We start from the raw sequence: 23423 nt of genomic DNA, 5'->3' as shown, positions 1-23423 counted from the left end.
GGTGCTGAACAGAGGGCCAGGACCATCCCCTCCCTCTTCTGGCAGTGCTTTGCCTAACACAGCCCAGGGCATCATCAGCCACCACTGGGGCCAAGGCCCGTTCACTTGTGTGACTGTGCCACAAGGGACATGGTCACACCATGCCATTTCTCGTGAAGCAGTGGGTGGTATTTTTATATTCAAGTAAAAGAGCACTCGGAGTTTTAACCTGACCCGTTTGACCACATCCATTAAATGGAAGCAGAGAGTGGAACTAGGCAGAGCAGGAAACATAAGAACAGATAAAGAGGAGCTGTAAGATTAGTACCTGTCAATCCTGGTTGCATGCAGGCTCTTAAGCAGGGACTTAGGAGCTTATTGGCATTTTATCTGGAAGAGTTCACAATACAAACAACTTCATCCCAAAGTAGATCTGGAGATCTGAAATGTGCACCTGAAACCAAGTTCCATGTTCTACACCAGAGGAATGAAGGTCCCACTGACCATTCAGACCCTTGCTTGGGCTGCACCATCTGACTGCAATGCAGTATTGATATCAAAAAGATAAAAATCTTCACATCACAGTGCAAGAATTACACATAATCAGAAAAACAAGAACAGACATTCACTGAAATGCTACAGACTGAGCTACTCTGGATTCCTCAACTCCCAGAACACAGATATACACTGTAAAACAAAGTCCTCAGAAACATGACTCTGAAAATGATCTTCTGTTGTGAGCAGCTCTGCTCTCCCAGAAATGGGGACTAAACCAGTATAAATGACATTCCACTAAAATGCAATTAGAGTCCACAAGTTCTAGAATTTCCAGTTCAACTTTCCCAAATTTCAAACTCCACATCTGTGATTACTGTTGTTCCACAACATGCCAAAGGGACCTTGGGAGACTTAACCCACAGCAAAGCTCATCCCCGGACGCAGGAGCCAGAGAGCAAACACTGCTTGGCCTAAATCACAAGGCCTAAATCACAAACCTGTCCTGGTTGGGAGGGACCTCTTGAGAATCCCCTGCTCAGGCAGGGTCAGCCACCACAGGCCACCTTTGCTCAGTTTGTGTTCAAAGTGATCTTTTCAGAACTGGCACAAAGAAGCCTCCTAAACTGCTGAGGTTCCCGAAGCCTTCAATCCAAGGGCTCCAAAAGGAGCAGACACCTGCAACTGCTGTGCTAATACCAAAATGGGTGAATGAAGACCTGGATGACTATAATCCATGTCTCCTGACCCGTAGGGAAAGCCACATAAAGGTAGAGAAAAAACAGAGCCCAGCAAAGCTGAGGCAGCAGCGCCTTGAATGCAACATAAAATAACGCTGACCTCAGGGATGTTCCATAGCCTGGAGCACTAAACCGACACATTTAAAACTTTTAAAACGTCCTATTTAACTGAAAATTACAACCAGTCTAGAAGATCATAGTTTCTGGTGTTTTCATGAGTGAGATGACTCACAGCAACACACAGAGGGTACACTGAGCAAAGGAGGTAAGTACACAGAGCAAGAGCCTGCTTTTAAACCTTCTGCAAAATAAAAATGAGTTTATTACCATCACAGCATAGTAGGAGAAACATCTTTGCAACAAGGCCACCAATTCTTACCACTAAATCTGACTTTAAAACCCCATCACTCCCCCAAACACACACCGAATCAGAGCACACGCAGTCATTGCAACTTCCAACACAAACCACGGACAGAACCTGCAGCCTGTCACTTACCCATGGCTGCTCCTCCTGCCCTGAGCTCTGTGCTTACACAGAAACCCAGGGTAGGTCTCTGGAACTGTTTCTGCCAGTAGTCACAGCAGCAGCTACAGCAGGAGATGCCTGTCCATTACAACTGAAATCAACTTCATTCTATTCCACCCAGTTTGTTCAACAGTTTCCCAAGAACAACACAAATGAGAAGCATCTTCACTTGGTGAGAGGCTTTTACACCACTGAGTCTCAAAGACAACACAGACCCACGGCAGACAAAGCCTTTAAGTAAGAGAATGCCCCCCGCAAAAGTAACCTGGATCCCACCTTGGACTTTCTGAAGCATTCTGGGCAAAAAAGTTCCACTCAAAACTATTTACCTGCCCAGTCTCATTCCCAGCAGCACCTATAGTCACAGACAAATCTTGGGAACTGCCTTAGTTTGTCAAGTTTCTAAGGGACGGAAAATGTTTGGCTTGGTAGAGACATGCTTGACTCACACAGAAAACTGTACAGCAAGAAGCTAAACTACATCAATTCATGTTATATCTTACTAAATCAATGCCATCATGAGTGAAAGAATTTTCCATTTTTATGACAGATTTTTCTATCTCTGATGGTTCCAATTATCCATTATTTTTCCTCTAAACCACACTTCCCATAGTTGAAAAAATAAAAAAGCCAGATCCGAGATATCCTAGTAACCTCTTATTTCTACATTACCTAAGTGCCTCGGGTGTCTGTTAAGGATGTGGAAATCAGCATGACAAGTCTTTAAACATCAGGCAAGAAAATCCAAGGGAGTGAAGTGATGACTGAAATAAGCTTAGTTGTGAAAGCATGTCACTCACAGTCTCATTAGCTCAATGCTCAAGTGAAATAAGAGCCTTATACACTATATTTAGTGTTTTCAAACCTAAATCACTGTTCAATGTCTAAGGCTTAAACAATTCCCAGCTCTCATATCAACAATACTTTGTGGTACAACAGTTAGAACAAGTTCACAAGGAACCAGCCAGGAAAGGTCAGTATTCCAAGGCCATCTGATGCTCAGTGTTCCAAGGCCAGCTCAGGGGAGGTACCACAGCATCTCCCTGCACCTGAAGAGCGCTGGCTCAGGTTCCTCCTGCTCTGCAAGAACCAGGGCCTTTGGTTCTGCTCTCAGAGGTGGCTTGATTTCGGAGAAATGGCTACCAGCCTTAAGCCTTGCTGCCCTCAGCACGACTGAACCCAGGCTCAGTCACATTCCCACTCCACGGGTTCGTTCCCAGATCAGTCTGCCCACTGCCATTCTGCCATCCTGCCCAGCCTGCAGCCGTGCCCAGGAACACCTGCCCTCCTCAGGACTCAAGCCCTGACTACATGACCATCCCCCTCAGCTACACCAGATCCCAGGTTCAGCTTTCTGGGAGCCTCTGCTCTGCTGCGGATGCAGAGTGGCAAGCCACGTCCTCCTGCCAACATGTGGAAGGCACAGAGCCCATCCGGTCAGGCCCTTCCCTTTCCAATGCTTCCAGCTGATGGTTGGTGGTTCCCAACTCAGTAGAAACAAACTCTAACATTGAGAACAACCCTGATGGCAAAAATAAAATAATTATTTTACATGTAAACATGGTATTCTATGCAATAAGGGTACAAATTGCAGCACTCGAATCCTTCTCTGCCCCCCACCAGCCCAATTCCCTCCTCATATGCACATATCTTCCCAAAACCAGAGCTTTATCTGGGATAACATCAATAGCCAAGCTTACTTCAACCCAGGGACTCGTTTGGGGTGGGAGGGCTCTGGCCATCAGGAGCCAGACACATTCACTGAAACATTCATCTTAAAACCAACACATCTAAGGAATTCAAACTACAAGCAAGCAGTTGGATAGCCAAGCATACAGCGGGGCTAGTCCAGGGCTGGGGACCAGCCAAGGTCAGCAGAGCAGCAGCAGGGAAGAGCCTAATGGACATGGGAAGTTTAGCTGGGAATTGCTCAGAACAAGGCATGGCTTGTTGACATGCGGGAGCCGGCATGCACAGGGCCCGTGGACTAGCACACGCTAAGAACATGGAGAGGGAGAGAACTAACCAACCAGGAGACTTCACAAAGGGCAGTGCTCCCTCTCTGTAAGGCTCTGGCCAAGAGCACAGGAACGTTTGCATCCCGGCACAGAACATGAGCTCTCCAAGCAGGATGCACCTAAGCCAAACAGTTTTACATACAGCCTTATAGCAAGGGAACACTGTAAATAGATCAGTGTGTATGTTTGTGTGTTACAAATATAGATATACACACACTTATATATATATAAATATATATATACAGATACACACACAGATAAAATCATGTACATGACAAAAGTGGAGTCACATCACAGGAGCGGAGAAGTTTGCTCACCATTAGCAAATATCCTATGAAAGACTGTTGTAACAGAGCAGCCCGTGAGCGGGAAGTAAAACGAGATAAAGTCAATGAGTTGATGAACAGCAAAGCACTTACATCCATAGAGACAGCTGGGTCAGAGTCAGGGCACACAGGGACAGGACTGAGCACTGAGCCCTGCCTCCAGCCACCTCTTCAAAGGAAATTTACCTAAGGAACATCAAGGTTTCTACCTAAGAACCAGATCGGGCAGGAGAGACAAGGCACCCCTGACCAAGCAGAAGATTATGGCTGACTCTGAGGCCAAGAAGCTGGAAATTCTGCTCTTTCTGTGAGTGTCCCACAGTCCCTTAGCAACCCCCACCCATCTACAACCCAGCAGCTTCTCCTGGTCATGGATCTCGGCAGCAGAACCCACACTTACACACCTGGCCACGTGATGCCACAGCAGAGCCAACACCCAGTAAGAGTCCTCACCCCGTGGCCTGGAACTGAGGGCAGACTCTGAGCAGACACAATGACATACTGAATGAGTCCCAGGTCAGGTGTGGTGCAGACAGGAGACACACATTACCAGTGCAGGTAAGGAGGCACGAGTGGGAAATCTGCACTGCACCCCACACAGCTCCCACTGTGCTCCACTGAGGTCTAACTCAGCACACGCTGACGCATTGCTGCGTCTGAGACTCTCCAGTTTGAGCCTCCCATCTGCCGGGGCACTCCAAGAGCTGCCAAAAAGGATTTTTAATTCAAACCCATCACTTCTTTCACCTGCGAATGGTTCTTACACTGACAGTGATAATCCCAGGAACACCTCCCAGCAATGCCAACACAAGCAGGCAGCAGCACTGGGCACCCTGTCTGAACACGGTGTTCTCCTCCCACTCAGAGCACCAGCAGCCTGTCCCAGGAACACACCTGGCAGCATGTCCCCTCGCCAGACAGCACAGATACTCACAGAGGTACCATGGTGTTGCATACGGGTTCTGTGGAAGAGTACACAGGACACAACCTGGACCTCTCACAAGGAACGTTTTCATCTGACCACAGCTCCACAAAGCAGCTGGAACGTTCCAGTCTCTGGGAACACCAGTGGCAAGTTTAAGAGCCATAGGTGTCTTTCCTATTCTCATCACAAGTTCTCCAAAGCTCCCCACTCATTTGAAGCTTTCCCTCTTTAAATCTATTAACTCTGCACTTTATGGCACTGGAAAAAAAAGGTTAGTAAATGAATGGATTACGGATGGGTTTTGCATTTAAGCAGTATTCAAAATCCTCCCTTCTTCCCACTCCCTTTTTCTTCCATAGCTGAGAGATTTACACGCAGAACAGAGAAACAGTGATCAGTCCAGCCAGCACACGTGCTCCTGCATCCCAGGGAGCAGCAAGGAGCAAAGGCCTGCTCCCACACCTGAACAGGTGTCACAGGAACCAGTACCAATCATTTCCGACACAACACTGCTCTCCTGGCACTGCCTTCCCCTCCAAGACAGCAGGATGTCCTGCAGTGCACACCAGCAGCTCCCTTAGCCCAGGTTTGTGCCCTGTATTCAGCAAGTATTCTCTCTTTGCCAAAGCCAAGGGGAGAGCAGCTCTGGGAGCAGTGGCCAGCACGGTGCTGGGGACAGAGCACCAAAGCGCAGATCATAGTGCACTGAATCCTTGTTCCCCATAAATCCATGGGAACTACTGCCCCACTGCTTTTAAGCAAACACAGGGAAGTGCTCAGATACCAGCCAGCTGTACAGAACAAGGACAGGAAGCAGCAAACATGGGCCGGGCATCATCAGTGACCCTGGCGTGACTGCCGCTCCAGGGCTCTAACATGAACCCAGCCTGTCTGGCACTGCACAGGCAGCAGTGCTGGAGAGGAAGGCTCCAGCTCCAACACAACCACCATTCCTGGGGACATAGCTTTGCCTTTCCTGGTTGGGTGGGCACTGCAGGAATAGGAATACATCCTGCAACACCACCAACTCTGATTTCAGCCTCCACTGGAAATACAGCTTTACCATCTGGAGGATTCCTCTTCTGACCACAAGTCCAGTCGCGCTCACTTCCTTTTTTATTTAGGAAACCAGAATCTCCCAGATAAACCACATCACTTCTGAACGTGAGGCGACCCAGGCAGCCCAAAGCTGTGGAACAGAGGGGTTTGCTCAGGAACAGCTGAGCCTGAGCACTGCTGCTGCACAGTCACACTCCAGCACATCCTGCAGTTGTGACCACAGACACCGGCTACTCCTGGCATGAGCCCACTGGGGTGACTGCCGTGTCCTTCCCACCGTGCCTGATAGAACCAAAGCTCTGTGGAACTGCAGGAAGCAAAGGTGTAACTGTGCTGAGGCCACCATTTGTGCCCCACACCCAAAGAGCCATCTTCCTTCTAGGCAGCCTCTGAACGGCACCGCTGGAGCCGCACGCTCTGTGAATGGCTCGTCTGACCTGCAGGACCCCCCTCTGGTGAAAGCTGTGGCTCCAACACCAGCTCCATGAGTTTGGTTTTACACACAGCACCGGCTGCCCCGCAGAACAAGGGCACCTGGATGATACTTCTAAACTCAGCTAGAAAAAGAGGACTTCTTGTGTCCTCAAGTCTACAGCAGACTTCCCATCAACGGCCTGAACTGAATGCCAGGAGCCAGCTGTGTTTGCCAGCATACAGGTACCAGATGTACACACTCTTGGAAATCTCTTCCACCTGGACAAAGTCAGGAAAAGACAATAAAGTGAATCCCATGACATCAGCCTGTGCAAAGAGCAAGTCCCCAAGTCTACAGGCAGGTTGGGAGCTGAGTGTGCCTCCTGCCATGACCCTGTTTCCCAGGCACAAGCAAGAATCTGAGGTTCGCTATGGAGAACAGAGACCCCGGTTCTGGAACGAAGGGACAACACAAGAGTTCTTTGATGGGAAGAAAAGTCAGAGACCTGCAGCTGATGAGAGGCTATTTTTGGATGACAGGTGAAGCAGAGCATCCTTCCCAGTACACTGCCACATCAAACCAAAACCCATACAGACAAAGGCTCCGAGAAGGCAAAGACCCACTCCTCAGGTCGAGAATACTTGCAGAAGTCAAACAACAGGTAGCAAAGCTGTCCCTTAAAAGGTCACGTCAAGGTGTGACGTAACACATCCTAACTGCAGACAGATTTTTAGAGACATGGGCATAGCAAAGGTGGAAAAACCAGAGCATGCAAGGATGCACTGCACTGCCAGGAACATCACTGCTTATTTATGAAATAAATCATTTCATCACAGTGTGGCTGCCTAAGCAGGGCATGTCTGTGCCAACCAGGCTCAGGGCAGTTCAGCAGCCTGGAGCCAGGCCCAAGGGAGGGAGGATGCTGGGTGAGATGCCCAGACAAGCCACTTGCTGCAGCCAGAGTCTGTCAGCTTGATTATAAACGTGGGTTGCTACAAGCAGCACTCGTGTGGCCTCGGTGGGCAGAGCTACCCAGACAGCTCCCAAAGCTCCACAGTGCTGGGAAGAGAACTCTGCGTGTATCAACAAGAAAGACTGAGGAGCAGATGAACCCATGGATAATGGCCAGTCTTCGTGAGCGAAGATTTGGGAAAGGTCATTAACCCTTCGAGCCTGCGCAGTGGATTTTATTTTTTTTTTTTTTTTTTAGGTGAGACACAGCGTGACCCATGGATAATGTGCCTACAAAACTTGAAAGTTTCAGCATTATTTCCTGGGTCAGTCCCTTGAGACAAAAAGTTAAGGAAGGGGCTAAAACGCAAACGGCACCTAACATCAGTCCTTCCTGCACCTGACAGGGGTTCAATCACCAGTGAATTCTACTCCCAGTCTTTGGCATACCTGATGTGGAGGTGTACATGTACACACATGCCTATCATGCCAGGGAACCTGGAAAGGAGTAGCCTTTTCCTGTCTGGGCAGCCTGTCTGATAGGCAGGGGCACCCCCAGCAAGCCTTACCTGACCCGATTTTGATCAGTCCGTTGTGCTGGATGAAGATGGTGTCGCAGGTCAGGTTTCCGTGGATGATGGGGGGATCACAGGAGTGGAGGTAGCTGGACATGCAGAACAGAGCACTGGTCAAGGACTGCCAAGGCCTGGAATTCCTCCCTTAACCCCATCCCCACCTCAAGCAATATAAGAAGAGAACAGGAGAGCAAAGGGCACATGCCAGGGATTTACAATAGTGGGGGGTGGTACAATTCAGTGACTGTACATCAGCCTTCAGCTAGGAGAGAATCAGGAGTATTGAGGAATTATCTCTAACAATCAATCTCCAGAATACGGGAGAAAAAAGAAACCTTTCTCTGATCAGTTCCCAAGAAACTCAGGGTACCAGAGGTAAAAAACTATTTCATCCATCTCAGTACTGCTGGGTGGGTGCTAAAAGGGTTACAATTTTATACCAAAAATATCAGAGCCTTATTCTGGCCCTACTCACAGAGCACCAAAGAGGCACTTAGTGCTATATACACAGGACTGGGCATATCTGCCAGCAGGCACAAATAAAGCTTTTCAGTGCTGGGGTCCCAGGTACACCCTGTTTTTGCACCTCACTCTGCCTGGGTTTAAGTTAGCAGCCAGCACAAACGAGGACAGTCAGCTCCCAAAGTGTATTAGAACCCCAGCTATTCACCAACTGCTGTAATTTCACAAAACGGTACCAGAGTTTTGTCTATGGAGCGCAAGCTGCGCTCTGCCATCTGGGTTATTGTTTTTCCAAGGCTCTCATTAGCTACTCACCAACTCTGGCTCAGGTGGAGAGGAATTTTTAAAACCCAAAACACATTCTATTCAGCTGCATTGCACTGAGATGGCTGCAGAAGATCTGCATCATCAGGAAATGCACAGACCCACACACACATCTAACACCGTGCCTCAATATCCATGAATCCGCTGCCTGCCACAGGGCTGTAGCCTGCCAATGCTATGGAAGGTTTCCTCAGTCCTCTCACGTGGAATTTCATTTCTCTGTCATCTCTGCAACATCCTCCTGGCTGTGGTGAGACCCGGGTTATAAAGCTGGATACTCTGGAGAGCTCCCTGATGCTCAGCTCCTGCACTCCCCACCACATCAGTCACAACTGCCAGGATCTCAAGGTCAGTACCCCACATACCTGAGAGCAGAGAGGATCTGGGTACACCATCGCTTCCAGGCCTGCAGACACAGGAGGAAAAGGATAAAAGTCACCCATAAGGAGCTGATCTGTAGTTCTGTGATTAACAGCCTGTTCATAGGCAGGAATACACGCTCCATTCTGTGGCACCTGAGCTTTTACCCAGTGCAGGTGTAAAGGATCAGCTCTCTCACACTCAGCTTTGTTTTTACATATTCCCATGGGTCCAGAAACACATCTGTCCTCCTGAGTCCTCCCCCGCACAGACACCTTCCCTCTTTCCTGTGAGGGCCCATGGAGAGGGACATGCCTGTCACACCACATGTATGAAGCTGCAGAGCTGCTGGCAGCAAAGAACCAGCACAGAACTGCTGTTCCAGAGAATTTGCAGCTGAACTAGGCCACAGGGACATGGAGGCACATGTTATCACCAGGTTCTCAAAGGGATCCTCTGCTGAAAGAGCTTTCCAAGGGCTGATGGCTTTCAGAGAATATGGGCATACAGGAAAAAAAGAGTTACCTTTTCATTCATAGTTTTGTGGTTTTTCTTTGTCTTCTTCAGGAACTGTTTCAAACTCCCTGAAGACATGTACTCAGTGATGAAGATCACCTGTGGGGCAGTGTGAGACATTACCCTCTGCTTCACTAATTACCTACACAACACACAAAGAAAACCCACCAGCCTGTCTGCTGTTCTTACCCTGGCCTTGTTCTCCTTCACATCAGCCCAGTATTTGTGGAACTTCACAATGTTCAGATGATCCAGCTGAATTAAGTTGTCAAACACCGCTTTAACTTTTTCCTTAAAGACAGACAGAAAGACAAAGACATGTCACATCAGAGACCACATCAACCCATATCCTTCTTTCTCCTTGGGTCTTGGTCCCCTTAAACAGCACTGTACATGTCAAGCTCCTACACTAAGGACAGATGGCATCTCATTTCCTCCTGCACTGCACCTCAGCAGAGCATGGTTTGATCACCAAATCTAAATGAATACAAGAGCCCATGGAAACAGCACAACAGTTTTCCAGCACATTTCCTGGACAGACCAGGCTTCAGCCAAACTGGCTATGCTTGGGCAGCACAGCACTCCAAACCCAGCCAATAATCCACACAAGAGGTCACCAGTACTCATAATCCCACCTTGGTGCAAGATATGTTTCCACATTCTGTTGAGAAGCACATCAACTTACTTCCTGAAGCTTAAAGTTCTTCCGCTCAGAAAACTGAACTTCATTCCAAACAACTTCCACACCTTCCTCCGTATCCATGGCCAGGTAGGCACTGTCGATCCCCGGGACGTTACGCTGGTTCACCTGGAGGGAAGGATGGAGAGAGCTGTGAGCTCTAAGACAGCAAGACCAGATCACTGCCAAGCCACCCTCATGGGAGAATTATGAACTCTGCTCATTAACTTTTAATTAAATGAGCATTCCAGGACAGGATTGTGCACATGTAGCTCAGGATGGGGCATACCCAAAATGAGCCACCGTAGGCTGTGTAAGCAGCAAGTCCTGGGCATACCTGAGGGAAAACCTCCTGTGCACAAAGGCTGTGTTGGAGCAAAGCTATGTTCTGCTTTCTCATCTAATATGTTAGATTTTCATGGTTTAGGATACCTGTAGTTTATTCCACCACAAAAAAAAACTCCAACCATACAAAAGGGATACAGAAATGTCTCAAGAACTCAGATACAGCTTCGTAGAGGAATCTTCTGAAAGGTGATGATACACAAAACTCAATCAAAGCAAAGAGGAACAAAGGGAAAGCTGCAGGTTCAGAACAGACATGGGAATCAATAACAGTGGAAACTGCTACAGTAATTTCTTTAATTAATAAATGCAAACTCTGACCCAGCACATCCACACCCAATACTAAATACAAAGATAAGCACTAGGAGAGCAGCAAGGCAAGGAGAGGGGATTGAGGGTTTAGAGCCCAGCACAAGAATGGTGAGGGCTTTGAGAGGACATAATGCTGAAAGACCTGCAGAGATCTGAGATGAATCACATTCCCAACAGCAAATTTTTCCATAACACTGTTTTTCCTCAGATATGTTGCAGCATCCAAAGATGTGCACAGGCTCTCTCCTCCAACATCCAGAGCATTTGCTGTTCTGTAATGTCTTTGACAGGCACAGTCATGGTGAACATCCCACTGCACCAAGCAATGTGTGGTGATGGAACTGGATTCCCATCCCAAAGCACTCAGAGAGGACAAGAGGGTAGAATTTACCTTCTAATGGTCAAACAGCAACAATTACTGTTCCCATCAACTGGCCACACACCTAGAATCACTTCAGAGAATCACCGGATATCCTGAGTTAGAAAGGACCCACAAGGATCATTGAAGTCCAGCTCCTGGCCCTGCACAGGACAACCCCAAGAATCCCACCGTGTGCCTGAGAGCAATGTCCAAATGCTCCTTGAACTCTGGCAGCCTTGGTGCTCATTACCAGGCTTGGCAGCTTTCAGCTGATCCAATTTCCCCCTGAGGTAACAGCTAACAGAGATTTGCATGGCAAATCCAGACTCATCTTCCACTTCTATCCCCTCTAAGTCCTGGCCATTTCACAGCTCTTCCTTCTCACACTGTTACTTTCTCTTCCCTCGCTAGGGACCCCATCAGCATCCCATTTGCTGGAACCTTCTCACCACATATAAGAGCTCCCTCAAAAGTCCCTCCTCCCTTGGCAGCCACTTTCACACGATCAAATTTACCCAATTTCATCATTCCAGCTGAACTGCTCTACCCCGTTCTACTCCTTCAGCAGCCCAACAACACAGAGTGACAGTCCACCAATACAAGTGACGTTCTTTGTGATCTCCCAGGGGAATCCAAAGAAGCACGATGACAGTCAATACTCTGACACTGCAGGTGACACACTCCAGTGACAAATGACATTGAGCACAGTAAAAACAGAGTGATGCAGATTTCTCCAGCAACTGAGCAGTAAATGAGTGTGACACAACCAGCTGCAAGGCGTGGCACAGGCAGAAATAAGGAATACAGGTCATAATTATATAAGGACAGCCTGAGCTATGGAAAATAACTATTGAAAACTATCACAGGAGATGACAGCTATACGTGAATTACCCTGCTCCCTTCCACCTGAGCCACCTGCATAACTGAGGGGTGAAAGAACTGAGTTTTGGTTTAATATGATGTTCACAGTGATCTTAAAAACTTGGGGGGTTTTATATATATATATATATATATACACATGTATACTTATACACTGACACCAACATCTAAATACCAGGCCAGGCCTCTTATGTTTCATGATTAAAGAAAGCTGAAAGAAAAAGAGATAATTAGGGATAGAACATTTTTCCTTCAAATCGTAGTATAAGCAATATCTTAGGGATAATAGCAGTATAAAAATGCCCAGTACATTTACTAAAGCTGAATGACAAAAGGCTTTAACTTTAGCAATTTTAAACAAGCCCCAGGCAGCAGAAAGGCAGGTGTGTGTGAGCCAGTGCAGGGAACAAGGTAACAGCAACCACACTGACACCCAGTGCCCGTTCACCCCTCTGGATTCTCTTCTTTCATCACGCTTGCTGCCTATTCACAGAAACATTAAGGTTGGAAAAGACCTCCAAATCCCCGAGACCAACTGTTAAAGGCCCTCTATTGAAAGACTCCCAGCTTTACTGGATTAACTAAGTCCTCAAGTACTGGCAGCTACTCAAAATCTGCCCCGATAACACAGCCAGGGGCTGTGGACTTGCCACATCTCCCACTTCTGGCCAAGCTCAACAAGCGTAAATTATTTCCATGACTCATAGGCAATATTCCAGGGCACCAGATATGACTCAAGACACCAAACCCAGCTGACATCACCGATGGCAATTCTCAGTTCCTGAGGAGATTCGACAGCCTGGGCAGAAGAGTAAAAGGGGAAAAATGCAGACAGACAACTGAAAGGCAATAGCTGATTCCTCCTGGGTTCAGGTTGCCAAATCCCTGTTCCACATCCCTCTCCGTGCTCGGCAAAGCAGAATCCTAAGCCCTCAAGAAAGCATGGACATAATGTATCGCTCCGGTGTCTGTCCCAGAGCCCACAGACTAGGCAGCTTTTTACACTCTGAGGGAGAAGTGACCTGAGCCCAGCTTAGCCTGAATTTCCACAGCACAGCAAAGGAAGCAGCTCCACACCACAGAGGTACTAACACAGCTCTGTGTCTGTGTATGCAAGAGGCAAGGAAACTCAAGAGGAATTCAAGTGAATTTAATTACTTAAAGGGGAATGGGGGAAGTGGCATAACAGCTCTAAGGGGAAAAAATCTGGAAGCTACATCTCCCTTTGGCAAGTTATTTCAATTGTCCAAGGCGTATTTTTTCTATAGCTCTCAAACATCTGGATATCTATCACTGAAAGAACACAGACTTTTGGAGAGACATTCTGTAGTTCACATAATCTGTCAATTAAACAAAAAAACAAATACAGCCTAAGCCACAAGTGACAGTGATTATTTATAATCTAGAAAAAAAAGGTATAAAAACTGGAAAAAAGCCCATAATAACTAAAATATCAGTAAGGAATGGAATTGCACATTGAAGAGATGGGGAGTGGCAGCACATCAGGCCAGACCCTCACAAGAAGCCTCGGGTCTGGTTCAGAGTAGCATGAATATGATAATGAGTTTCCCTGGCCACTTGTTAAGGCCAGAGAAAGGGATCAAAGCTCTACCCAACCAGCTGGCAAACTCTTGGGACCAGAGATAAGAGAACCCCAGAGCCAGCAGCTGGGCCACGTGGAGCTCAGCTTCTGCCTGAGCTGTGGGGAAACAAAAAGCAGCAGATTTACCACCAGCAACAGAACAAAAAGGGCTCTCTGGGATCTGAGGCTAATTCAGAGTGTAACACAATAAAGAATGCCAGATCCACTGCAGGAAAAAGCAAAAGAAATCCAACAAAGCAAAGAAGCAATCCTACTTCAAGTTTTAATTAAACTGACACACTGGCCTTGGCAATTATAGTAGCAAAATGCTTGAAAGGTGTTAATTCGACAAGAAAATTAAAATCACCACTGTAACATAACACTGGTAAGGAAAGGAACATATTGATTATTACCATGGCTGTACAAACCAACCCACACAGCAACTAAAGTGTAAGGAAAAGACAATGTGACCATCAGCAATATAATAATTGGTTCTTCCAAACATGCTGCGACAAGTAACGAGATCAAACACATCTGCGAGAAGCTCATCTGTTAACCCAACAGGCACATCTGGACCATTTAAAGAGAGGGTTAAAGTCCTCCATGTGTTACAGCTTGCCCTCGCTTGTAACTACACTGCCCTGCACCAGCTCAGGAGATGTGGTGCTGAGAGACGAGTCAGAACCTGACACACTTTTTAGCACAGGCAGGACGTGTCCCTGTCGCTTCCCGCTGGTCCTGCTCCGCGCTGGCCCACTGAGCTGGACCTCACTGCGAGCCAGGACATTCTGCACGGAGCCCAGGCCAGAGCCACAGCTGCTCTGCAGCAAAAGGGTGAGTTTTGAGCCACAGCACTGTGTCACACAGACTGTGCCAGGCCACCACCCCGGAGGCTGTCGCCCAGTGGCCATCCAGCCTCTCCAAAAGCACTTGAACAGTTCTGGCTAAACAACACACCACAGGACAGACCTCACTACAAATTCCCCCCAGGCAGTAGATCAACAACTTAAAAAACCCACAAAAGTATGACAGGAGTCAAGGTGCTCTGAACAGCAGCAGCACTGCTCTGGATACAGAGTCGCCGAGGCTGGAAAAGCCCTCTCAGACCACCGAGTCCAACTGCTCCCCCAGCACTGCCAAGGCCACCACTAATCCATGTCCCCAAGGGCCACATCCACATGGCTTTTAAATCCCTCCAGAGATGGGGACTCCAACCCTGCCGTGGGCAGCTGTGCCAGGGCTGGACAGCACTTTAAGGGAAGGAATTTTCCCTAATACCCAACCTGACCCTCCCCTGGCACAGCTTGAGGATGTTCCCTCTCATCCTGTCCCTTGTTCCCTGGGAGCAGAGCCCAACCCCCCCAGCTCCCCCCTCCTGTCAGGGAGTTGCAGAGCCAGAAGGTCCCCCCTGAGCCTCCCTCTTCTCCAGGCTGAGCCCCCCCAGCTCCCTCAGCTGCTCCTGCTGCTCCAGCCCCTTCCCAGCTCCCTTCCCTTCCCTGCACACGCTCCAGCCCCTTAATATCTTTCTTGTCATGAGGGGCCCAGAACTGCACCCAGGATTTGAGGTGCAGTCCCACCAGTGCCAAATACCCCACAGGGAGACAGGCATCATTCCCATCTATTTAATGGACACCAGAAATGAATACAAATTGCCTACTGCAAGCCCAAGTTTCACTTGGTGCTTCAAAATAAACAAGCAATCCAGACAGAATAAACACCAAGTGAGCTGTTCCCGTTCTGCTCTAGCCCATCCTGCTCTTCTGTGAGACAGGTACTAAAGACCTGAAATGGGATTTTTCCTGAACACTGATAAGTAGAAACAGGATACAGCTATTCCTGTCATCCATGTTGCCATGAGATGCTTGTAAAAGCACCACGCTCCCATGCCTAACGTAGGTATGGCTGTGCCTCTGTCCATCAGGATTTGCCGTGCAGGCTCCCCGCAGGCAGGACATGGAGTCAGAGGCAGCAGCAGCACATGGCCTCTCCTGTCTGGTGGCCCAGCAGGAAGCCTCTTCCCCAGACTGAGCCCCACCAAACCCACTCCCCCAGCCTGAGCTCCACCAAACCCATGGCAGCTGTCACGATTGCTGCCTGGGCTTCCCGAGGCAGGGCTGAGAGGCAGAGGGCCGACAAGGGAAGGTTTCAGTGCTGCTGCACAGGCCGTGGTATTTTTAGAACAGCTGTGTAAGGAATGCAGAGTGAACCCCATCCCTCGGTAGAGGGTGACCAGCACCTCCAGCCTCCCGGGAGCGCTGGGAAAGCGGCAGCCAGCCGCCCCTGCTCCCCGCCACAGCCACATGGAGCGAGTGCCAGCTGTCTGTCACAGTCTGTGAGCAAGGACAGAACAGGGCTGTGACAAAGGCTCAGTCCCCTCTGCACCCTTAAGTGCCCCTCAGCTCATTCAGGCACATCCCGAGGGTTCGTTCCTTCCAGAAAGCCCCCACACGAGCCAATAAAAACGTTAAAAGGCTGCACAAACTCCCTCTTCTGAGTATCTTCCCTATGGTCAAGGAACACCATAAAAACTACAGCATGGCATTAGTTTTCTCCATCAGCTGGAAAAAACCCAGGTCCATTGCCAAAGCCTGTCAGGGAGCTGGCAGCTCTCCGAGCACCAGCTTGCTTGGAGAGTCTCTGCAGCCCGTCTTCCTTCCAGCAGCAGAACCCAACACTCAGAGCACCTCAAATGCCACCTTTCCCAGGAATGATGTATCCCTTTCCCACCCACAGAAACTCAGATGTGTGATAGGAAAAGACAAACTGGTGCTTATCTTTTACTACCTCAGCAAGTTTCTTTCCAAGCACTGAAATCCAGCTGTAACACCCAGCCATCAATAGCTGGGAAGTGCCAATCCAAATGACACCCAGATCCTTCATAGGAAAAGAGAAGCAAACAAATGGCAGTGGTGCTACCTGAATTAATTTTCTGAACTTCCAGTAACAGTACCCAATGAAGAACAGCAAGACTGGACTAGGACACACTCACAGGCACAGCACATACTGCCTCAAACTCTGCTCCCCAAGTTTTGCACCTGACATGACATCCAGGGCCACATGGAACTCCATTACCCTGTCCTAGTCCACACACCCCTGTAAGGGAAGCTTGGAAGGACTGAGCTTTAATCTAGTTACTTGACAGTGGAAAACCCCAGAGACAAAACCAAGAATTAATTAGCATGGCAACCACTGCATGCACAGTCACACTGACACACGAGGTGTGTCCCCAGGGATGAAGCAGAAAGGAACCTCCTGATTTCAGCAGTCACTGCAGTGGGGCAGAACATGGAAAGTGCTCCAGCAGCCAAGCTTCCAAAAGAGCCAATAACACATCAGGCACAGAACAAGACAGCCACGAGGTCACTGATGGCTATCAAGAACTGAAACATCACCTTCAGCCATCCCAAAAATCCCCTCAACGCTTTAGAACCTGTGGGACAGAAGCACAATCCCTGTGCCCACTCTCAGCGCAGGACGGTGCAATCAGCACCAAGGTGAGTTTCCAGGGAAGGACACAAGGTTCTCCCGCTGCTCTTGAGCAGCCTGACATATCCTCTGGGAAAGGGCGAAGGTATTTAAGCAGAGATCAGTGCTCTTTCTCCCATTATCTTCCTTTTCTGCTCCACGTGCCACGCTTCACATCCTCACAAAGCCCTCTGTGCCAGGGAGCGCAGCAGCATTCGAGGAGAGCGACATCACTCCAGGCTGTGCCTCACGAGGAGCCTGTGGAAGGGGCAGCCAGGCCCACCCAGGCCTGTCCAGCCTCTTCCCTCTTCACTATGACAGACACGCTCACACACACCCCCAAAAGGGGACCCACTTGTGCCCACATCCACAGTGTAACATAGATTCCCTCAACAGCACTGAAAGGGTTATTTACCAAAGCACATTACAAAGATGTCAGCAAAGTATTTCTTATAAAGTCTTGGTTCATGCAGTCACATGGTGTCTTCCTATGTAGAAAAGGTACAGAAAGAAATGTGGTCAATAGGCAGCTGTCACACCCAGGACATTCCCACCTGGGAAGGGTTGAGCCTCTCCTGCTCACATGAGCTTGCCAAGCCCAACACCATAACACTGAGCTAAAAATAAAGATTCTGCTGCAGCAGAGCACAACTTTTCCTACAGTTATGTTGGGCCACTGTTGCATGTGAGCTGTGTAGCTCCCAGGGACAGCAGGCACCAAGCTCTCAGTTTCAGGTTCCCCACGAGCCAGCTGCAGGAGGCTAAACCTGACCTGTCAATGTGGTGCTGCAATTCAGCTCCGTTAGGAAGTTTCTATTCCCAGGAGGCACAGCAGATAATTCTGATGATACTTGGACAACCCAAGAAAAATAAGTTATGCATGCATGCTGCCTGCAAGAAGGGCATGGAGTGTCACAGGAGGACAACAGAAACAGAGGAGATGGTTTGTCAGGGAGAGCAGTCAGAAGGGAGACAGGTGAGCACGGGCTGGGAGAGCCCATCAGCCCCGTGACCGCCCTGCCCTCGTGCCATGGAGCCTCGCCCTGTGCCTCTGCCACGGAACAAGATCCCCGTGTAAGGCCTCACTCATGTGTGTGTCAGGACAGGAACCTGGGCCGTGGGCACAATTCCAGAGCGGGATTCGGCTCGGAATCCCAGGATGGGCTTTGCCCTCTCAGTGCCCAGGCACACGCTTGCTCTGGCAGAACTGCTGCCGACCGGCGCCCGAGTCGCTTGGGTTCCTTTCCTGCGTGCCGCGCCCCAGCTGCTCCGCTCCCCGCGCAGACTTGTGCCCAGCACCACCTCCCCTTGGGAACCCACGTATTTTCAGGTTTATTAGAGGACGCAGCTCAGCCCAGGCGGCTGGCGCTAAACTATGACCGTAAGTTGGCTGCGGCAGCGGCCGCTCGGCCAGGCCAGGCCGCCCCTTCCCGGGGCCCGACACCGGCCCGAGGGCGTGGCCAGCGCGGGCCGCAGCCAATGGGCGCCGCTGCCGGTGATGTAACTCTCCCCGCCACCTGCCATTGGCCGGCTTGGGCGCCCCGCAGGCCCCGCCCCGCCCCGCCCCCCCGGCACCGCCCCGGTCCCGGTCCCGGTCCCGGTCCCGGTCCCGGTCCTGGGGCGCTCGGGAGGGCCTAAGGCCGCTTCCACCGGACCAGGAGCAAGCGGCCGGGACGTGCGGGGCCGGCACGGCCAGCGCAGGCCGTCCTGCCGCTCCAAGACCGTTCCGTGCCCGGGACCGGCAACGGGGGCACCGTCTCGCCGAAATCTGCTCGTTTGGGTAAACAGGCACCGACACTCCCCGGCTCACAGGCAGCTCGCTCCCCACGGCTCACGGGCCCTCTCTGCACTGCCTGCACAGCCCCACCTCTGCTGCAGCGAGGTCATCACAAACAGTCGATGGCTAGCAAAATATAGTCCATTTTTTTTAAAAGTGAGGCCAGGCCACTGTATTCCCAAGTGCACATCCAAGCACGGTGCTCAGAGCAAAGCGGGAAAGAGTACCTGGGGAGCAGCAGAGCACAGGCAGCACACAGTCACTCCGCCCATTCCTCTCCATGGTTATCACATCTCCTTGCTTCCACGGTGCCACCTAACCCAGCATTCAGGAGATACTGCCATGATAAAGGATCAGGATTGCATCACCGAGGAGAGGTCAGCACCTCCCTTTTCCACCCCCTCCCTTCGAGGGGTATCAAGTAAGAGCCTGCCCATGTGCTGCGCTGACCAGAAAAACCGGTGCAGATGGAGTCGTCACACCTCCCCAGGACAAGGGGCACTTTGCTCTGGGATGCTCAGAAAGTAAAGCTGTTATTCAAATAAATTTCATGCTGGGACAACAGCAGTGGGAGAATTTACTCTGGGGAGCAGATCAGTCCAAATGCTGAAGATGGCAAAGAGAGTCTGATGTCACGCGGTTCAGGGAACAAAAGCCTCTCCGCAAGCTCAGGGCTCATCGAGCCACAAATTCACATGTGAAATCCTGAGATACACCAGGATTTCAGTGCAGGGTCACAGCAATGTGTGTTACTCACTCCTTGTCAGAGAGCAGTTGGTGCAGCCCTCACTGGTGAGCAGCAGCCCCGAGCTCACCCAGATCACCCAACAACAATGTCCCTGACACCCATCCCTCAACCTGCGGGGTGGAGCAGAGCTCGGATCTCTATGGCAGCCTGAAGCCACAAGCCAGTCATTTAGCCACGCTGAAATTTCAATTAATTTCTTGTGTCTGGGTCCTAATCTGTCTGCAGAGGGGGGAAGTCAAATCCAAAGAAAATACTTGAGCCTCTCAAATCTTACTTGACATGTAGGAGAGCACAGAAAAGCCTGGAAGGAAATTTCTCTTTCTGTGTCAAAATGATCAGTACCAGATAAAACACACTGAAAGGACGACACAAACAAACCAGCTTTGGTCTCCAACATATGCCAGTTCGGCACAGAGCACAAGATAAAGCACTTCAGGTAAGGAATATATTGTGGAGGGCAGCACCAGAGCTTCACATTGACACCCTCTCCTTGTAACTAATCTGCACAGCCCCACCAGAAAAGGTACATTCTGACCACACCATGCCAGGGCTTGGCTCATGTTAACCCAAACCACGATAGCTCTCAGCAAGCAAAGGTGAAGAACTGTGGGGAATCCCTGACCTTACTTTGACCTCCAAATTCACACCAGAACAAATGACTCTAACCACCACCAGCGTTTGCACTGCCCGTGTCTGCAGCGAGGGACAAAGCAGACAAACGCCCGTGCTCAGCACTTGTGCCGCAGCGCGTTGTCTGTCTGTCAGCACCTGCCAGGGCTGCACAGCCTGCCCAGCCAGGGCAGGGGCACTGCGCCAGCACAGAGCAGCAACCAGTTCGTGCAGACAGCCCCCAGTAAGAAAAACAGGACCCAGCAACGAGCGGAAAAAGGGAGAGGTCCCAAACAACACGATCTAATCTCCTTGTGCCTTCACGGCGCACACTGCCAGCACAAGCATCGAGCAGTGGGGGCAAGTAGGACAGGTCACCAAACGAGCCTGTGTGAGCTGACTGTGCTTTATCCTCACTGCAGAAGCCCAAGCAAACCAAAAGCAAGGATTCAAAAGCTGATAAGCCTCGGTGGCAGGTACTCCCCAGCAAGCACCAAGGACTATGTAGCTACTGCTCTTCACCATTCCCAGAAGCAAAGATCCACGAAACGCGAGCCACTCCCTGCTCCACAGCAGCAACAGCTGGCCGCGACACCGGCCTGCGGCAGGCGAAGGCAGCACCGGCTGCGCTCCAGCCGGGACGCTTCGGGCACGAGGAACGGCGGCCCCTCGGCTGGCAAAGGGCCACCCACCCCCCTGCCTCTCGGGAGCGTGACGGACCTCCGGCCCGGGGCCCGACTGACACGGGGACAGGCGGCAGAAGGACCCAGCGGGGCGGGACAAGCGGCTGCCCGAGCCCCCCCCGGCCCGGTCCGATCCGCACTCCCGCCTCGGGAACCGGCCCCCGGCACTGACCTCCTCGCGCCGCTTCTGCCAGCGGCCGCACGGCGACTCTTCCAGGATCTCGGACTCGTCCTCGCTCTCCTCCTCCTCCTCCTCCTCCGGAGGCGCCGCGGAAGTCACCGGCGCAGACACCGAGGTCATCCCCGGGCCAGACGACGCGGGCTCCGGTTTGGGGTCCGAGCCGCTGCTCGGCACCTGCTTGGACTCGCCTTCCGACATGCTGCGGTCGCACACCCTGCGGGAGAGGCGCGGCCCGTGAGGCGCGGCGGGAGGCCAGGCCGGGCCCACCGGGCCGGACCGGACCGGGCCGGGCCGCGCCTGCCAGGCCGGTCAGCCGGGACCGCGCCCCGGGCCTACTGGCAGCGCCCGGCCGAGCCGGTGGTGGGCGCGGCGGGGGGCGAGAGGCGGGGGCCGCACACTTACCGGGCCTGCGGCACCTCCTGGCCCCGAGCGCGTCCCCGCCGCAACCGCCGCGCTGCGTAACGCGCCGGGCGGGGCGGGGCCTCCACGCAGCCAATCAGCGCCCGGAGCGCCGCGTCAGCGCCCGCCAATGGCCGGCGGGCGGGGCCCCGCGAGGAGTCGAAAGGCAGGGGGCGCTCTGCGGGCCGGGCCGGGAAGGACCGTGAGGGGGCGGGGCCGACCCGTGCGGCAGCCAATGGGAGCGCGATAAGGAGCCGCCAGCGCCGCTGATTGGTTGGTGTTCTCGGCAGAGCGCATATAATGCGCCAGGTGCGCGCGAGCCCCTCTCTGGGGAAGGGGCAGGTCTGGCACCGGTCCCCGGGAGGCCGCGCGGCTTCAGCCGGTACCGAGTCCCCTGTTCCCCCGAAGGAGCTACAAGGCAGCTCGAAGCCAGCGGCAATCCGTGTAGGACGTCCCGAGGCGGAGCGGGCCGCGGTGCCGCTCTGGCTGCCTCTCTATGGTCCGCGCTTCCGGCGGCCGCGCTTCCGGCCGCGCGACTTCCGGTCGCCGCCCGCCGGTGCGAGGTCCTGCCGCCCCCGCGCTCCGCCCGCGCCCCCCGGTCCGGTCCGGGCCGGTCGCCACCGACCGAGGCCGTCGCGGCCGCAATGGGCGCCTACTTGTCGCAGCCCAACACGGTGAAGAGCTCCGGGGACGGCGCCGGGCTCGGGCCGCGCCCGCTGCACTTCGGGTTTAGCGCCATGCAGGGATGGCGCGTCTCCATGGAGGTGAGGGGCTGAGGGCGCCGGGTCTGGCGGGGCGGCGGCATTCGCCCCCAGCCCTCCTCGGGGTCCTGCGCCGACAGGCCCCGACGGCGAGGGGGTCCGGGAACTGCCGAGGGCGAGGGAGGGATTCTGCCTCTACTGGTGCCGCCCCAGCCTTCCCCGAATGCCCTACGGCAGCCACGTGTCCTGGCTCCCACGGGGAGAGACCCCGCGGTTCGCGGGGGCACGTGCGGCTGGAGAAATTCCCGCGAGCAATGACGAATTCAGGGTAAAAAGCCGAGGGAAGGAGCGTTTAGTGCTTGGGGCAAAGCGCGGAGTGAAAGCGAGGGGGAAATCCTGAGGGAAAATGTCTGAGTTTCTCTCCTGAAATGAAATGTGAGTGTGTTGCTGTGCTCCTTCCCTGTTTTTATCTATTTCTAGGAAGATTTGTAGGAGGAATTCTGCTGGTTGCTCTTAGTCTCCTACAGCCAGTCCTGGCTTTGCTGGGCTCAGTGTGGGCAGATGAGTTACCCCCAGGCCCACACCTGGTTGAGGATCCAGGCATGTGCCCGCACTCCCCCGTGCAGGAGCTGCCCTGTGAAGCTGCTGGTTGGTGTGAGGGCAGAGTGGGGCTGCTGACCCTGCAGGGCTGTGGGCCTCACACCCTCTGGGAGTACCAGTAATGTGCTGGCTCGTTTTCCCTTCTGGGCAGCCAACACACAGCTGAATTCAGGAAGAATTAACCCTGGTCTCTGGAGCCCCCCAAGTCTCACCTCTCAGTGTCTGGTTCATGGCTCTGTGGCTGCTGGGGGGGGTGTCCCATTCAGGCTGTCAGGGGTTCGTGAGCCTGTTGTCAGACACTTCACCACTGCTGGAGTGGGGCAGCAGTACAGGTGACAGACCACTGACCAGGTGCTTCCTCCCTTCTGCATGTGAAACCCAGAGCTCTGGTTCTCAGGGTAGAAGGTGCAGAATTGGTGCTTATGCTATTG

General features: G+C 51.9%; 2 protein-coding genes across 3 annotated transcripts in view; one reads left to right on the top strand and one right to left on the bottom strand.

The window, feature by feature from the left end:
* NRBP1 (nuclear receptor binding protein 1) overlaps positions 1-21755 on the bottom strand; it is a 33150-nt gene extending 11395 nt beyond the window's left edge. Inside the window, exons 1-8 of one of the 2 annotated variants that reach the window (XM_017838816.1) lie at positions 21695-21755; positions 21284-21506; positions 10357-10479; positions 9861-9962; positions 9681-9770; positions 9161-9201; positions 8004-8098; positions 4076-4099 (exon numbers count right to left, since the gene is read on the bottom strand). In XM_017838816.1, coding sequence (XP_017694305.1) covers positions 4076-4099; positions 8004-8098; positions 9161-9201; positions 9681-9770; positions 9861-9962; positions 10357-10479; positions 21284-21490 — 682 coding nt within the window. In that variant the 5' untranslated portion in view covers positions 21491-21506; positions 21695-21755. The remainder of the gene's footprint in view (positions 1-4075; positions 4100-8003; positions 8099-9160; positions 9202-9680; positions 9771-9860; positions 9963-10356; positions 10480-21283; positions 21507-21694) is intronic. The other variant, XM_017838817.1, reaches the window with a different exon arrangement.
* Positions 21756-22001: 246 nt separating this feature from the next.
* PPM1G (protein phosphatase, Mg2+/Mn2+ dependent 1G) overlaps positions 22002-23423 on the top strand; it is a 15862-nt gene continuing 14440 nt past the window's right edge. The window contains exon 1 of the mRNA XM_017838812.1: positions 22002-22455. Within this exon, the coding sequence (XP_017694301.1) occupies positions 22336-22455 (120 nt within the window). The 5' untranslated portion in view covers positions 22002-22335. The remainder of the gene's footprint in view (positions 22456-23423) is intronic.

The sequence above is a fragment of the Lepidothrix coronata genome, unplaced genomic scaffold (assembly GCF_001604755.1).
Source record: "Lepidothrix coronata isolate B3197 unplaced genomic scaffold, Lepidothrix_coronata-1.0 Scaffold361, whole genome shotgun sequence".
In the NCBI taxonomy this organism is placed as follows: domain Eukaryota; kingdom Metazoa; phylum Chordata; class Aves; order Passeriformes; family Pipridae; genus Lepidothrix; species Lepidothrix coronata.
Note: the sequence above shows the minus strand (reverse complement) of the source record. Positions and strands in the feature narration are given on the sequence as shown.